The sequence below is a fragment of the Eumetopias jubatus genome, unplaced genomic scaffold (assembly GCF_037043125.1).
Source record: "Eumetopias jubatus isolate StellerSeaLion01/CBP00866 unplaced genomic scaffold, mEumJub1_p1.0 scaffold_6, whole genome shotgun sequence".
Taxonomy (NCBI): Eukaryota; Metazoa; Chordata; class Mammalia; order Carnivora; family Otariidae; genus Eumetopias; species Eumetopias jubatus.
Window position 1 is genome coordinate 54,256,188 of NW_028274812.1, and position 16,150 is coordinate 54,272,337.

The following is a 16,150-nucleotide window of genomic DNA, read 5'->3' on the forward strand; positions in this document are numbered from 1 at the left end:
TAACAATAAAGTAAGCTAGAGAAAATTTTATTAAGAAAACCAAAAGGAAGAGAAAATACATTTACGGTACTGTACTTATAAAAAAATTCACATGTAAGTGAACCCATGCAGTTCAAACCTGTGTTGTTCAAGGGTCAACTGTATAGGAAAATGACTTAAGTTTATAATTGTATGCATTTACTTACAGCTACAAATTATTAAGTGCTTGGTCTAGCAGGCATCATGCTAGGTGCTTTCAGCACATCATTTAAATTTAATCCTCCCAACCATCCCTTGGAGTAAATATTATCTCTTTATTCAGTCAGGATACTGAAGCTCGGACAGGTTACACAGCTTGTAAATGGCAATAATAGGGCTCAAACCCAAGTTTATTTGATTTTTAAATCTGGTGGCCTTACTCACTAGGTAAGCTACTGGAAAATTTCCCACTGTGTCATACTACACAGGTTTAAGTATCTACATAAATACCTTGAGAAGCCTTTTTATTTTAAAACTTTATTCCTGGTTTTGTCCTTTCTTGTTACTTTTATCACTTTACTGATTTCCTCAACTATTTACTTTTATACCATCATAATAATATGTTTTTAATAAATTGCCTAAAATCCTTCTGGATTTATATTCCATTGAGGTGTAAAGAAAAAGAAATAAAAAAAAAAAAAACCTCTGAAATCCTCTAATAATTTTATTTAATGTTGGCTGGGTTTTTCTCATATTATTTGCCTTTATTAAAACTTCAGGTTTATGTTCTAGTGTACACACTGCTTAAGTCACGAAATAACTGAGCAAGACCTTCTACTCTAAACTGTCCTCTGGTGCTTCTAGAACACATCTTACCCCAGGCTTGCACAGTCAATGAACATTTAACCTTGGTATAGATAATCAGATGCTTGAGGAAAGGGAGATCAAAAGTAGTTAATGAATTTTCATTAACTACTTGATCTTAACTGTTGATCTTCTCTCAACAGAAGCTATTGTGAAAATTCCATTAGCTTGTTCCATTTCCTTGACTGGAGCAGGGTATGACACAGTTTGCAGCATCCCTGAGCTCTACCTGCTGGTGCCCTGTAATGGTTCTCCTCACAGTCCTTCAGTCTAAAATCCTAAAGGGAGCCACCTGGGTGGCTCAGTTGGTTGGGTGTCTGCCTTCGGCTCAGGTTGTGATCCTGGGGTCCTGGGATCAAGCTGTTGGGCTTCCTGCTCAGTGGGGAGTCTGCTTTTTTTCCCTCTGTGCCTCCCCACCGCTCATGCTGGCTCTTTCTTGCTCATTCTCTCTCTCTCAAATAAATGGATAAAATCTTTAAAAATAAATACATAAAAAATAAAATCCTAAAGGTATTTCTTGTCTACGTTAGAAGGTAGAGGTGATTTCCTAATAGGAGTCACTGTTCCTTGTCATTTTTAGAAGCTCCTTTTTGGTACCAGGCTCTTTTCTAGCCAGCTCAAGGTCCTCTGTGTTCCTGATGACCTGGTAGCAAAGAGCCAAGAGAACATTCTGCCTCCCTGGTTTCAATCGATTTTCTTGGTAATGCTGGGGGCCAACACGGAACACTGACTTTCCCACTTGCTCCCTGGGCTCTAGGTGGTGTTGGGGTGCCAGGTTTTGTGATCTCATCACATTCTTTCACTCTACTGATGCTTTTGTGGTTGAATCTAACTTCTTTTTGTTTTGCTGTGTCTTATCAAGGGACTCATGTTACACTTTCACCCACCTTCGCCTTTCAGAATTGCTAACAGTTTCAGGACTTAATTAGCAGAGGTACAGAAACCATTTCCCACTTAAATTCCCAGACAATGATTTGGTAAAATAGATCTACTAGACTTAGGGTAAAGACGGAGAAGAAAGAGAAACAAATTAGGTATTATTTCATGCTAGTTGGGTATTATGCGAGAACAGTCAATGTTTCACTTCCCTATTTCCAGATTCAAATCATCAGTGCAGCTCAAGCAGAGATACAGGAATAAGAGAAATGACAAATATCCTTTGGAAAAAATTCACTTCAAATTATACACACATTAAAAAAAGACTGGGGCAAAGATTTATTCTTTGCTTTTTACATCATATTAGCTCCTTCAATGAAGATGGTTTTCCCTTGTCATAAAAAAAAATGCAATTCTCTCTTGTGAATTTCTTCCTCATTCACAGATTCAGAGTCTGTGATTTATAAGAAAACTAGTGGGCCTGGCAGAGAAAGATTTTATATAAAGCTTGTCAGACCATTTGGGAGTGGAAGGATCCTGGGAGGAGAGAAAACTATTAATGAGAAAGTAACAGGCAGGCTAACTTCCTACCATGCAACATTCCAGTGGCTCTGCAGAAGGTTCTGCCACTTAGATTTTTTTCCCTCAGGTACTTCATATTTAGAAAAGACTGTTTCCTTACTAAACAAAGTGAATGTATTAAATAATAATTCAGCTTCCATATTCTTATCAGTAACATGTAAGTGCCAAATTAGAACCTGATCAACACGAGATGACAATGGTATTCTGGCAAAGACAAATCCAATGATAAAACTTTAGACTGTTAGGTAAATCTATGATTTTCGTAAAATTTTCTTTCAAATTGAATACAGATTCGTATTAATGTCTCTTTGGGCTCAAGGGACACAAACAGAGAGCACTTGTAAAGAAAGCTAAGGGGGTAAGGAAACCATAAGGAATAGAGAATATGGGGTAAGGGAGGAGGCTATGGGCCTCCTATCTTTGGCATCCTCACGAAATTACCTACCAGTTTTTCATTTGAATATACTTGTATCTTGAAACTTTCTCACTAAAATCATGCTCCACTGCCTCCCAAGTTTCAAGTCCAATATGGTCTCTTGGTTACAACAAATGTTTCTATGATACCAGCGAGTTCATTTGTCATTGGTAAATAGGAAAATGAAGTCACATGGAGTTGTTCTGGTTCCTTTGCATGGGGTTCTGGGATGGCAGAAGTCAAATTTTCACCTTTAGCAAAACAGGAGAAAGTTTTCAGTCATTGCAGCTCTATTTTTAGAGAAATCAAGAGCGTCTGCACCTGGGCTCCTCCCCAGAGAGGCATACCCCCAGTCTTGAATGACTCTGGGGCCCAACAGGTTGCACTTCCTCCAGTGCTCAGAGCTCCTCTTCTACCTCCTTTGTTCAGCACTCAGAAGCAAATATTCCCATTTTATTGTTTTTGTGCATTTTTAACATCCCCCAAGGCAGCCTCCACTACGTGTGAATTGCCTATCTGTGTGGCTGTTGAGGTTTTCTCTGGAGGTACAAATTATAGCTTTTATTAGCACTTTGGTTACAAAGATGTACAACTTCTCAGAGGCATATCCCTAAGTTTACCTTTACTCTAAGGTCTTATTAATGAACATTTTTGCAGAATGCATCATTTTCCAGGAACACGTGTCTGTGTTAATATAAAAATCCTGTACTCTATACTTAGTGGATACTTCATAAATGCTGACAGATGACTTATAATTAACTGTATCACAGGAGTTTTTAAAAAGTGATTCTAAGGAATGACTGTGTTGACACTGAACCAAATTACAGGCCTTTAGCAAGATCATCCGACTTCTCTTGAATATAAAATCTTCAAGTTATTTTAATTTGCATGCTATATTTATCACTACTGTTTCAGAGAAACAGAAGATAACTTTTCAATTTCAAAGTCTGATGAACAATCATCCATTAGTTCTTGAAGTTGAATAACAGGAAACTGTACTTGTTTTTCAAACCACTTGGCAATTTTAAGAAGCTGCTGGTCACAAAATGCACGTCCAATAAACTGAAGTCCTATTGGCAAACCTTGGTTTGAGAGGGCTACAGGGACACTCACTGCTGGCAATCCTGAAGACAAGAAAGAAACCCTATTAGCTGATTAATTTTCCATTCTAAGAAGGGGAGACTTAGTCTGCTTTCCAGTGCTAGTAGGTACAAGACAGATAAGGTTTAAAAAATGACAAAAAACATACGATAAGCATGCTTTTGTACCTTCCTTTGCTCACTTAATATATCTTGGAAATCACTGTGTATCAACTCACAGAGACTTTCTTCATTCCTTTTTTATAGCTGCATAGCACTCCATTATGTGGTTTGTACCATAATTTGTTCACTCATTCTTCTATGGCTGGGTGTTGGGCATTTAGGTAGTTTTCAGTATTGAGCTATTTCACACCATGCTTGGGTGAATTACCTTGTGTATATGTTTTTTGGTATTCTTTTTTTTTTTTTTAAGATTTATTTATTTATTTGAGAGAGAGAGAGCAGGGGGAGGGGAAGAGGGAGAAAATCTCAAGCAGACTCCCCACTGAGCGTGGAGCCCAATGATGCAGGGCTCGATCACACCACCCGAGATCATGACCTGAGCCAAAATCAGGAGTCGGATGCTTAACTGACTGAGCCACCCAGGTGCCCCATGTTTTTTGGTATTTTTGAAAGTCTCTCAGATGAATACAGATTGCTTTATCAAAAGATAAATGCATATGTAACTAGATATTTGCCAAATTCCTCTCCAAAAAAAGTTGTACTATTTTGAACTCCCATCAGCAAAATGCTTTTTCACTACAGCATTACCATCTGAATATATTGCTGAGCTTTTGAATGTTTGCCAATTTGATAGATAAGAAATAGTAACTCAGTTTTAATTCCAGGTTTGGGGCAAAGAAAGCACAAGATCCTGGGATATCTTGTTATGCCATAAAGTAAGTAAGTTTTTAGAAATTAATGGGGATAGGTCTAAAGGTTACATGTAACTTGAAAGGGCTCTTGGCCAATTTGAGCATCAAAACCAATAATGACAGTAATTGTTTATAATACACTGAGTTTTTAAAAAAGCAAAGCTGTCTTTAAAGAAGACTGCTAGCTAATATATGTAGAAAGAATGACAGAAAAATCAGCATTTTGTAATTCTCCAGGAAATAATTCAGGCAAGGATCATCAATAGACATAAACTGGGTTCAAGATTTTTGGGGAACAGGATATTCACACAATCTCAAAGTCTCACCTCACCAATTGGTTATAATTGATAAAAGGAAAAATATACTTTTACACGGAAAACACCTGGCACTTACTTCCTTAGCTAAGGAATCAACTTAGTCTCTGAAAGTGGAACAAAATGACATTTACTGTTTCCTGACGTGAAGACCATGTATTTCTGCCAAAATGTTTGACCCAACCCAATCATAAGGAAGCAATCTAAGAAATCCAGATTATGGATGGGATATCCTATAGGGCAAGTGCACTAGGCTCTTCAAAAAAGTCAATGTCAATTAAAACAAATTTTAAAAGGGGGGGATTAAACTATGCAGGCCAGAAGAAAGTGGCATAACATTTTTTAAGTGCTAGAGAAAAGAAACGTCAAGCACAAATCTTGTATCCAGTGAACATAACCTTTAAACATGAAAGGAAATCAAGCATTCTTAGAAAGTTAAAAGAATTGGTTAACAGCTGACCTACCCTAAAAGAATTGCTAAAGGAATTTAAACAGAAAGGATATGATAAAACAAAGAATCTTCATATACCAGGAAGAAATGAACATAGTAAACAAAAGTACGGGGAAATACAACAGGCTTTCCTTTACCTCTTGAGTTTTCTACATTTTGTTTGATGATTGAAACACAAATTATAAAAGTCTGATATGTTCCAAAAAAAACAAAAAAACAAAAACCAAGAACCTAAAGCAGAAAACTGAGATATTGTTCTAAATTTTAAAAAGATCATAAACAAATGTAATATATCTATGGGGAAAAACAATTTTATAAAAGACATTTTTGGTAAAATTGAGAAAATTTAAGTATGGACTACATTTGGAATATTATTATATTTGTTAGTTTTCCTAGGTGTGATAACAGAATTGTGGTTATGTGGGAGAATGTCACCATTTTTAGAAGATTTATGCTAAAGTATTTAGGGGTGAAGTATCATGATGTTGAAACTTTCAAATTATTCAGCTAAAAAAAAGTGTGCGTGTGTGTGTGTATACAGAGAGAAAGAAAGGAGAAAGCAGATTAGGCATAATGAATGAATCCAGGCAAACGTGTATCGGTATTCATTATACCATTCTTTCAACTTTTCGGTAGGTTTGAAAATTTCCAAAATAAAAGTTAAAATTACGTTATTAGTAGAATGACTCTGAGTATGCATGTGCATGGTGACTGCAAGTGCACGCATGCCTAAGCATGTGCACATACCACACATGCACACACGTACACACATTCCTAACATTCCAGAAGGACAAGCTGTTGCCTTCAGGGAACAATCTAGCTAGAACCTAAGTTGAAGACCAGGGTGCCTATCTACAAATTTGAAGAAATTCAGAACATTCCCAAGGGATCCTCACCTGCCATATTTACAGCCTGTGTAAAAATATCATCCTGGGCGCTTCGTGTCCTGTTGTCTTCTTTAATGAACTCCAGGTATGGTACCGCCTCACTCAAGGTGGTGGGAGTCAGCAAGACATCCACTCCGGAGTTAAAAACATTCACAAAATCATTAGCAATGAGTCGTCTCACTTTCTGTGCCTTAATGAAATAATTCTCATAGTTTCTGTGGAAAAACAGATGATATTTTAAGGATTTTTTAATTTCTTTGAATCAATTTTCACACGCAAGGCTTGTGAAAGAATGACTGGATTCTTGGCCTTTATAAGCAGGCAGCACTAAGATTCCTAACAACACATATAAATGATTTTTGTTCAACTGTGCTGTTACTTCTAAAAATTTGTGTATCAGGAGTTTAATCAAAATTCACTGCTAGATACAATTCTACACATGTAATCACAAAATAGTGGTATCATTAAATAAGTGGGTATCATCCACATCCAGGGGTATCATTAAACCAGAACATTTATTTTCAGGTGAAAAAAAATCAAGTGCATAGTAATTAAATGACTTTGCAAAGGTTACAAAGACGGGCAGTGGTAAAGGGAAGACTAGAACTTAGGTCTTTGGAGGCTTATTCTAATCCTTTTTCTATTATACTGTCTTACTTCATCTGTAATATAATGATAACTCATTATTATAAGGATTCTGAAGTTTTGCAAAATTCTAATACGCCATCATAATTAGACACTAGGAAACAGGCTCTGGAAACAGAAACTGGAGAAAGTATACAGTGTTTGCAATTTTATATTTTATGGATAGGCATACCCCAAGAATGGAAATGTGAAATTCAAGGAAAGAGGCTTACTTTTCTGAAGAGATTAAGGAATTAGCCACTTATAAAAGTGATTCCAAGTCAATGATGCAAAGAAAGGGAAAAAGGCACTCTTTAGATCCTCCTGAAGTGGATACAAAGGCTGGCAAAAGTCCTGTTTTAAACTTCAGTTTCCTCACCTGTAAAAATGGATGTAACTACTCCAGTCTTACTGAGGACCAAATATAATAAACATAAAAATGTGCTTTTTTTTTTACTCTAAAAGAATCCTATAGAAATATCAAATATCTTTACTATCATTTGACCACAGGGTCGACAGAGAGAGAAATGCAGGTATCACCTATAATTTATACAACAATAACACTTGATGGCTTAAATAATGCCATTAACAGCATTTCCCAAACCTCAATTTTATTCAAACACAAGCAAAAATTTGTTTTCTATTAAATTTCTTCCTACTTTAAATATGGTTCAAAAACACAACTTTTGCTTCCATTAATGATAGAAGGATGGAATTTACCCTACTATAGTAAATAGTAACATACCCTAGTATTTACCCATAGTAATTTTCCCTGCTTTATTTTGCCCAGAAAGCTAGGCAAAATAAAGCAACCATTTTCAGCTATTACAACAGGCATTCAAGAGAGAGAGTTCTGAGAGAAGGGAAGGAAATAAGTGAGCCCTTTAATTTCCCCAGCGTAATGCCTGGAGGCAGTTTCCAGGCCTCAGCCCAGACAGGAGGAACCTAAACAGAGTTTTCAGGAAGTTAGAGACGGGGACTGGAAGTGCAGGGAGGCAAAGACACCTGGAATTTGCTTGCTGAGTACCGGAGTGGAGAAAATAGCACACAGAGAGAGCTCAAGAGATCTGCAGAGTGATCCCTCAAGTCTTTGGCTGAGTACTGACGTGTGCACGTAGGGAGAGGACATTCTCAAGGCTGGGGAAAGGATCACTGAAAAGTCAAACAACTGCAAGAGCTGATACAGGGCTAGAAATAGTGTGTGTTCCTAACGGCCAAAGCGGGAAAGTCTTCATAACACATGAGGCATCCGGCAGAATTCCTCAAGGGTATTGCCTAAAGTAGAGTTAAATTAGCCTAGACAAATGGCCATTTTAGACTCATCCTTGCAAAGCTTTTTAAAAAGGAAGCCTTGGGGGGCGCCTGGGTGGTTCAGTTGGGATCAAGCCCCACATCGGGCTCCTTGCTCAGCGGGGAGCCTGCTTCTCCTTCTGCTTGTGTGCTCTCTCTCTCTGTCAAATAAATAAAATCCTAAAAAAATAAAATAAAAAGGAAGTCTCGAAAGGATCCAACAGATTCTAAGTAACTTAACTGCATCCCAGAATAAAGCCCAGCACCATTTAAAGGAATACAACAAAAATGCAGCTAACGACAATGTAAAAGTTGCCACGCCCAGCCATGCAAAAAAGCAGAAAATATAACCCATAACTAGGGGGCAAAAAGCAATCAATATAAAGAGATCCAGAAACAACAGAAATGTGGGAATTAGCAGATAAGAACATTAAAACATGTATTTACTCCTGTAAATATGTTCCATATGTTCAAGAAAGTAGAAGAAAACATGGTATCATGAAGACATTGAAGAGATAAGAAGACCTACTTGGAAGTTCTAGGAATGAAAAATACAAAATAGGAAATAAAAATGACATTGGATGCGACTGACAGCAGGTGATACAGCAGATCAGTGATTCTGAAGATAGTAATAGAAACTATCCAAAAGGAAGCACAGAGAAAAAGACTAAAAAAGGAAAAACAAAACAAAAACAAAAAACAAACACCAGGATGGAGCCATCAGTGCGCTGTGGGACAACATCAAGCAGATTAACGTACGTATGAATGGAGTCCCAGAAGTGGGAGGTCAGAAAAAATATTTTAAAGAAACAGTGGCCAAAACTTTTCCAAATTTGATTAAAATGGGCATGGCAACTTTTACATTGTCATTTGCTGCATTTTTGTTGCATTCCTTTAAACGGTGCTGGGCTTTGTTCTGGGATGCAGTTAAGTTACTTAGAATCTGTTGGATCCTTTCGAGGCTTCCTTTTTATTTTATTTTTTTAGGATTTTATTTATTTGACAGAGAGAGAGAGCACGCAAGCAGAAGGAGAAGCAGGCTGAGCAAGGAGCCCGATGTGGGGCTTGATCCCAAGTGAACCACCCAGGCGCCCCCCAAGGCTTCCTTCTTAAAAAGCTTTGCAAGGATGAGTCTAAAATGGCCTTTCATCTAGGCTAATTTAACTCTACTTTAGGCAATATGATTAAAATGATAAACCCACAGATCCAAGAAGCTCAACAAACCCCTAAGCAAGAAGAAATATGCAGAAAACCACACCAAGACACATCAGTCAAATTCCTGAAAACCAATGATAAAGTCTTAAAATCAGCTGGGGGCGGACATGTTATACACAGAGGAACAAAGACAAGAATGACAATAGACTTCTCAGAAACTATGCAAGTCAGGAGGCAACAGAACAAGATCTTTAAGGCACTGAAAGAAAAACCATCAATCTAGAATTTGATACCCAGAGAAAATATCAAAATTAAAGGTAAAATAAAGACTTTTAGATATAAACAAAAGCTGAAAGAATTCATTGCCAGCAGGATTGTACTCAAGAAATATTAAAGTTCTTTAGGGAGAAAGAAAATTATACCAGATGGATATTTGGATCTATCCAAAGGAATAAAAAGCACCAGAAATAGCAAATATCTGGACAAATATAAATGACTTTTTTTCTTGTTTTAAATCTAAGAGAAAAGTTATTATTTAAAGAAAAAATAAAAGGCGGCACAAAAAGAGGTTAAAAGAAAGAACAGATAGGACAAATTGAAGACAAACAGTAAAAATCAGATTTAAATGTGGCTCAAATGAAAATAATTATGTTCATTAAAAATAAACTGTGGATTCCTAATTCAATTAATTTGTGTTTTTTGAACAAAAGGTAGTAGAAGAATGACAAAATTGTAAACTGAGGTACCACATGAAGAAAAAAAAATGTTAGGAGTTGTTATAGTTCCTGGCACATAAATTGACTTAAGACTAAAAAAAAAAAAAAAAAGTATACCCAAATTCCATTTTTCCTATCACTCATGTCTGTCCTCCCCTCACAAAACAAATGAACAAGCAAACAAAACCCCTCAAAACAAAAAAGCTGACTTAAGTTCCCTGACTCAGAGATAGGGAGGCCAGCAGAAATTCTCACTTCCTTTTGTCAATACCCTCAACCGGTGACCATAGAGAAGCTTTCGGACTCCTCTCCTTCAGTTTCTTTATATGCTGTTACAGTGACCTAGATAGTCTATCAACTTGTGCCCTGAGATACACAATTTGATTCTGATCAGTTATATTAGGCAAATGCAACATTTTCCACTTAATGAAAGTCTTTGCTTAGAAAACCTCTCAGCAACATTCCATTTTCTTTTCCTACTCGAAAATCATTACAATCATCTGGTCAAAATAGAAGAGTTTTATTTTTTTAAAGTTTTTATTTTAATTCCAGTTAATTACCATACAGTGTACAATATAGTGATTCAACAATTCCATACATCACCTGGTGCTCAGGTGCTCATCATAAGTGCACTCCTTAGTCCTCATCACCTATTTAACCCATCCCCCCAACTACCTCCCCTCTGGTAACTATCAGTTTGTTCTCTATAGTTAAGAGCCTGTTTCTTGGTTTGCCTCTCTCTCCCCCTGCCCCACCCCTTGCTCATTTGTTTTGTTTCTTAAATTCCACAAGTGAAATCATATGGTATTTGTCTTTCTCTGACTGACTTCTTTCACACAGCATAATACTCTCTAGCTCCATTCATGTCATTGCAAATGGCAGGATTTCATTCTTTTTTATGGCTGAATAATATTCTATTGTATATATATACACCACATCTTCCTTATCCATTCATCAACTGATGGACCCTTGAGCTGCTTCCATATCTTGGCGACTGTAAATAACGCTGCTACAAATATAGGGATGCATGCATCCTTTTGAATTAGTGTTTTTGTATTCTTTGGGTAAATACCCAGTAGTGTGACTGCTGGATAATCCTATTTTTTTTTTTTAAGATTTTATTTATTTGAGAGAGAGACACAGCGAGAGAGGGAACACAAGCAGGGGGAGTGGGAGAGGGAGAAGCAGGCTTCCCGTGGAGCAGGGAGCCCGATGCGGGGCTCAATCCCAGGACCCTGGGATCATGACCTGAGCTGAAGGCAGACGCTTAACTGACTGAGCCACCCAGGTGCCCCTGGATAGTCTTATTTTTAACTTTTTGAGGAACCTCCATACTGTTTTCCACAGTGGCTGCACCAGTTTGCATTCCAACAGCGCAGGAGGGTTTCTTTTTGTCCACATCCTCACCAACCTGTTGTTTCTTGTGTTTTTGATTTTAGCAATTCTCACAGGTGTGAGGTAATATCAGTTTTGTTTGCAGGAAAAGAGTTTTACTATGCAACATAATCAAGTATTTTTAGGCTTTTTGTTTTCAAGCTTTACCAAAATACAAGTGACATATAAAATTGTGTAATTTTAAGGTGTACAATATAATTGGATAGATGTATATATTGTGAGATGATTACCACAATAGGGTTAATTAACACATTTGTCACCTTATATAATTACAATTGTGTGTGTGTGTGTGTGTGGTGAGAACATTTAAGATGTACTCTCTTAGCCATTTTCAAGTATATAACACAGTACTCTTAATTATAGTAACTATGCTGTATATTATATCCCCTGAACTTATTAATCTTTTTTTTAAAGATTTTATTTATTTATTTGAGAGAGGGAGAGAGAGAACATGAGTGGGGTGAGGGGCAGAGGGAGAAGCAGGCTCTGTGGGGCTCAATCCCAGGACTCTGAGATCATGACCTGAGCTGAAAGCAGATGCTTAACTGACTGAGCCACCCAGGCCAGAACTTATTCATCTTATCACTACAAGTTTGTACCCTTTGACCAATATCTCCCTGTTTCCCCTAGCCCACAGACTCAGGCAACCACCATTGGATACTTAGGTTGTTTTCATGTCTTAGCTATTGTGAATAATGCTCTGAGATAATGATTTCATTTCCTTTGGATATATACTCAGAAGTAGGATTGCTGGATCATATATGGTAGTTCTATTTTTAATTTTTTGAGGAACCTCCATGCTGTTTTTCATCATGGTTGTTCAAATAATATTTTTGGAAAAAGTAATCCTAAATATCTTCCCTGAAGGGATACACAGATGAGCAAAATGCTTTCTGTCCTTGAGGGAATGTAAAAAAACTGCAGGAGTTTTTCATTACAACAATCATTCTTGCCTTTTCACACTTCTCCTGTCCTCTTAGACAGACTTGGTGGTATGCAAGATGAATCCTATTCGCAAGATGAATAAATTTATATTGAAGACAATCTAAGTAGGAGCCCTAGTAATTTAGAATTCTTTCTTGGAGCAAACAGATACATAATGTAGGGGAAGACTAAGTTAATTTGCTAAATTTTTCAAGATACACCAATGTAATTTCCTGCTTAAGTCTCTAACAACAATAAGCCAACATGGCAAAAATAGGGGACATTTAATGAGGTTAAAATTCTTCAGGGCTTCCTACTTAGTTTTGTACTAATCATTTAGCTAGAGTGTGAATGTTTTTTTGCATTTGAATAACCAGAAACTAAAAGTACTATAAATAGGCTTTTAATTATAATTTCTAATTCAAATCATAAGGATTTTGCTTCTTTAGCAAATATCTCAACTTATAAGACCTGGTAGACATGCTACTAATGTACTCTTGAGTGTTCAAAAATGGAGAAAATTCCTAATTACTTACTCTTTTATTTTTTTAAGATTGCATTTATTTACTTGAGAGACAGCGAGAGCACAAGCAGGGGGAGTGGGAGAGGGAGAAGGAGGCTTCTGCTGAGCAGGGAGCCCGATGTAGGGCTCCATCCCAGGACCCCAGGATCATGATCTGAGCCGAAGGCAGACGCTTAACCGACTGAGCCACCCAGGCGCCCCACTACTTACTCTTTTAATAAGAAAAAATTTCCTGAGAGAATTCTTCCTCTCACCACATCATTAAACCCTTCCCGCCTGGTTGCAGCATACATGGCTTCAGTAGACACGTTGATGTCACACCTATGACCTAAAAACAAAAAATTTGAAAAGGAAGTAAAGTTCTGGCTGAAAAGCAAGTGTAGATTCACATTTCTGACCAATACTAAAATTGTGGGAGACTGTCCTTAAGTGGCTCCTCTTCTTTATCTGCCAAGAAGCAAGGAGAGAGGAGAAAATAACCAATAGGGAAACTTCATTTGTTCACCTCCTCATCTATCCATCCATCCCTCCATCCATTCATCCCTCCTACCCTCCTCCATCCATCCCTCCTACCCTCCTCCCTCCATCCATCCAAATATCTACTGAACTCCTACCATGTGCCAGGCACCACATTTGATAGACCGAGAATACGAAGATAAGACCCTATTCCTGTAAAATATTCACAGTTCAGAGAGGGGAGCCGAACATACAGAGATATTTATGATGAATAGTGTATGCAGAAGGCTAAATGACAAAGGTAAGAGGACTCGCTGGTTTACTTGTCTAAATCATCAACATTAACTCCGGGGATAATTTTTTTAATCATGAATAAGTAAAACTTCCAAATGTTGGAGACAACTACCTTACAAATCCCAAACACAGCCATCTTACCATATTCTAGCCCATCAAATCTTGCCATATTTGATGCCACTTCCGATGTACACAATACATGGTAGCAGACAATTGAGTAACTGGTGTGAGGCAGGGACACTTCGATTACTTTGGCCCCCTCAGACTCAAAGAGGTTAGCAGCTTTGGACCAAAAAGATCGCACTTCACTTGATAATTCTGGTGCAAGATATTCCTTATTGGAAAAAGCCAAGATACAGAAATTAGAACATCTGTATAGATGGTTTTATAAAAATATGTACTTTAGGACCTTTGGCAATACATTAGAAAATCTGATTAAATTGCTAGTAGGTAACTAGAAAAACTGAACTAATTTTAGAGTGTTGATGGCATGACAAGCACTGTACTAATTATTTATAAGCTGGATATAACAATATTAAAGATGAGAGAAATGGCCAGAGAACCCATATTTGTTAAATGTTCATTATCAGATACTCTGCTAGATGCTTTTCAAAGGTCCTCTCACTTAATGCTTTTGCAGAAACTTTTGGATAAGGAGTCTCAGATTGAACATTTTTTTTTTTTTCAAGTGGGCTCCACGCTGGAGCCCAACATGGGGCTTGAACTCAAGATCAAGACCTGGGCTGAGATCAAGAGTTAGATGCTTAACCAACTGAGCCACCCAGGTGCCCCCTCCCTTAATGCTTTTAACAATCCCATGATGTAGGTATTATCATCCTTCATTTTATTAATGAAAAATACTGAGAATGGACAAGTTCAGTAACTTTCCTGAAGTTACACAGCAGGTAAGTAGAGGATCTCGGATTCTAAACTGGTCTCTTCCCACAACCTGTGCTTTCTCTAAATCCTTAAAGGAAGGCCCAGCTATTAACTGAAAATTATAAAGAAAGTATCTCTCCCTCAAATGGGGGCAATTTTATCTCTTTCTCTCAACCAGGGGACATTTGATAATGTCTGCATACATTTTTGTTTGTGGGGTTGTGCTGTGGTGGGGGCGCTACTTCTGAGGGAAAAGGCCAGTGATGCTGCTAAACGTCTTACAATGCATAGGACAGTGTCCCACAACAAAAAATTATCTGAAAAATTACTGCTAAGTTTAAAATTTAAAAAGCTTTGGGCGCCTGGGTGGCTCAGTTGGTTAAGCGACTGCCTTCAGCTCAGGTCATGATCCTGGAGTCCCGGGATCGAGTCCCACATCGGGCTCCCTGCTCAGCAGGGAGCCTGCTTCTCCCTCTGACCCTCTTCCCTCTCGTGCTCTCTATCTCTCATTCTCTCTCTCTCTCAAATAAATAAAATCTTTAAAAAAGCTTTTTAAAGGTCAGTAATTTAACATATTTACTTTCACATATGAATTACTCAGGTGCTACTGTAATAAATGTAGTAGTAATACTAATAATGGTAGTAAAGATGGTAATGTGTATTAAGCCTTTACTATGCAAGGTATGGCTCTGGGCTATGTTGTTTACATACGGGGTTAGCAGATTATGGCCTACCAGCCAGATATAACTTGCCAGTTATTTTTGAAAATGAAGTTTTACTAGAGCACAGCCACACTCTTTCATTTACATATGGTCCCTGGCTGCTTTCACACAACAGTGGCAGAGTTAAATAGTGACAGTAAAGACCGTATGGCCCACAAAGTCTAAAATATTTACCATCTGACCCTTTACGGAAAATGTTTAGACTCCTGCTTAACATGACTGATTTTTTTTACTGAGGTATAACTGACATACAACATTATGATCGTTTCAACATATGATTCAATATTTGTATATATTAAGAAATGATCACCACAATAAGTCCAAGTTAATATCCATCACAAAACACAGTGACAGTTTTTTCCCCTTGTGATAAGAACTTTAAGAACTACTCTCTTAGTAACTTTCAAATATGCAGTACGGTATTATTAACTACAGTCACCATGTTGTATATTATATCCCCACGATGATTGCCAAATTTGAACCTTACTACTCTGAGATCAACACTGTTATTATCCCCATGTGGTAGACTGGGAAATTGAGCTTAGAATAAGTCATGTGCTCAGGCTGCATAGCTAATAAAAGTGGCAGAGCAGGGTTCAAACCCAACCAGTTTGTCTCCCAAGTCTGTTGCTCTGTGGTTGACTTGACAGTATTTCTGTAAAGTAATAAAAGGGAAGAGTTACCTTTGGAATTCCTATACATAGTTTGTTCACATCTGCAAAAGTGGGAAGTGTAAATGGTTTAACAGGATCCTGTATTGTGGTAGAATCTTTGGGGTCATGCCCAGCCAGCATACCTGTAAAGAAAAATACTCAGGAATGACAGACATATTGTTTTACAGTGAAACTTACAATGTTTTGAAACTCTATGG

At 37.5% G+C, this 16,150-nt stretch overlaps 1 protein-coding gene across 2 annotated transcripts in view; it reads right to left on the reverse strand.

Moving 5' to 3' along the window:
• Positions 1–664: 664 nt before the first annotated feature.
• The window catches only part of QRSL1 (glutaminyl-tRNA amidotransferase subunit QRSL1), a 32,296-nt gene continuing 16,810 nt past the window's right edge, over positions 665–16,150 (reverse strand). The window contains exons 7-11 of one of the 2 annotated variants that reach the window (XM_028104144.2): positions 15,963–16,075; positions 13,820–14,012; positions 13,139–13,256; positions 6,311–6,516; positions 665–2,946 (exon numbers count right to left, since the gene is read on the reverse strand). In XM_028104144.2, the coding sequence (XP_027959945.1) occupies positions 2,798–2,946; positions 6,311–6,516; positions 13,139–13,256; positions 13,820–14,012; positions 15,963–16,075 (779 nt within the window). In that variant the 3' untranslated portion in view covers positions 665–2,797. Of the gene's footprint in view, positions 2,947–3,241; positions 3,820–6,310; positions 6,517–13,138; positions 13,257–13,819; positions 14,013–15,962; positions 16,076–16,150 lie in introns of those variants that run through there. The other variant, XM_028104142.1, reaches the window with a different exon arrangement.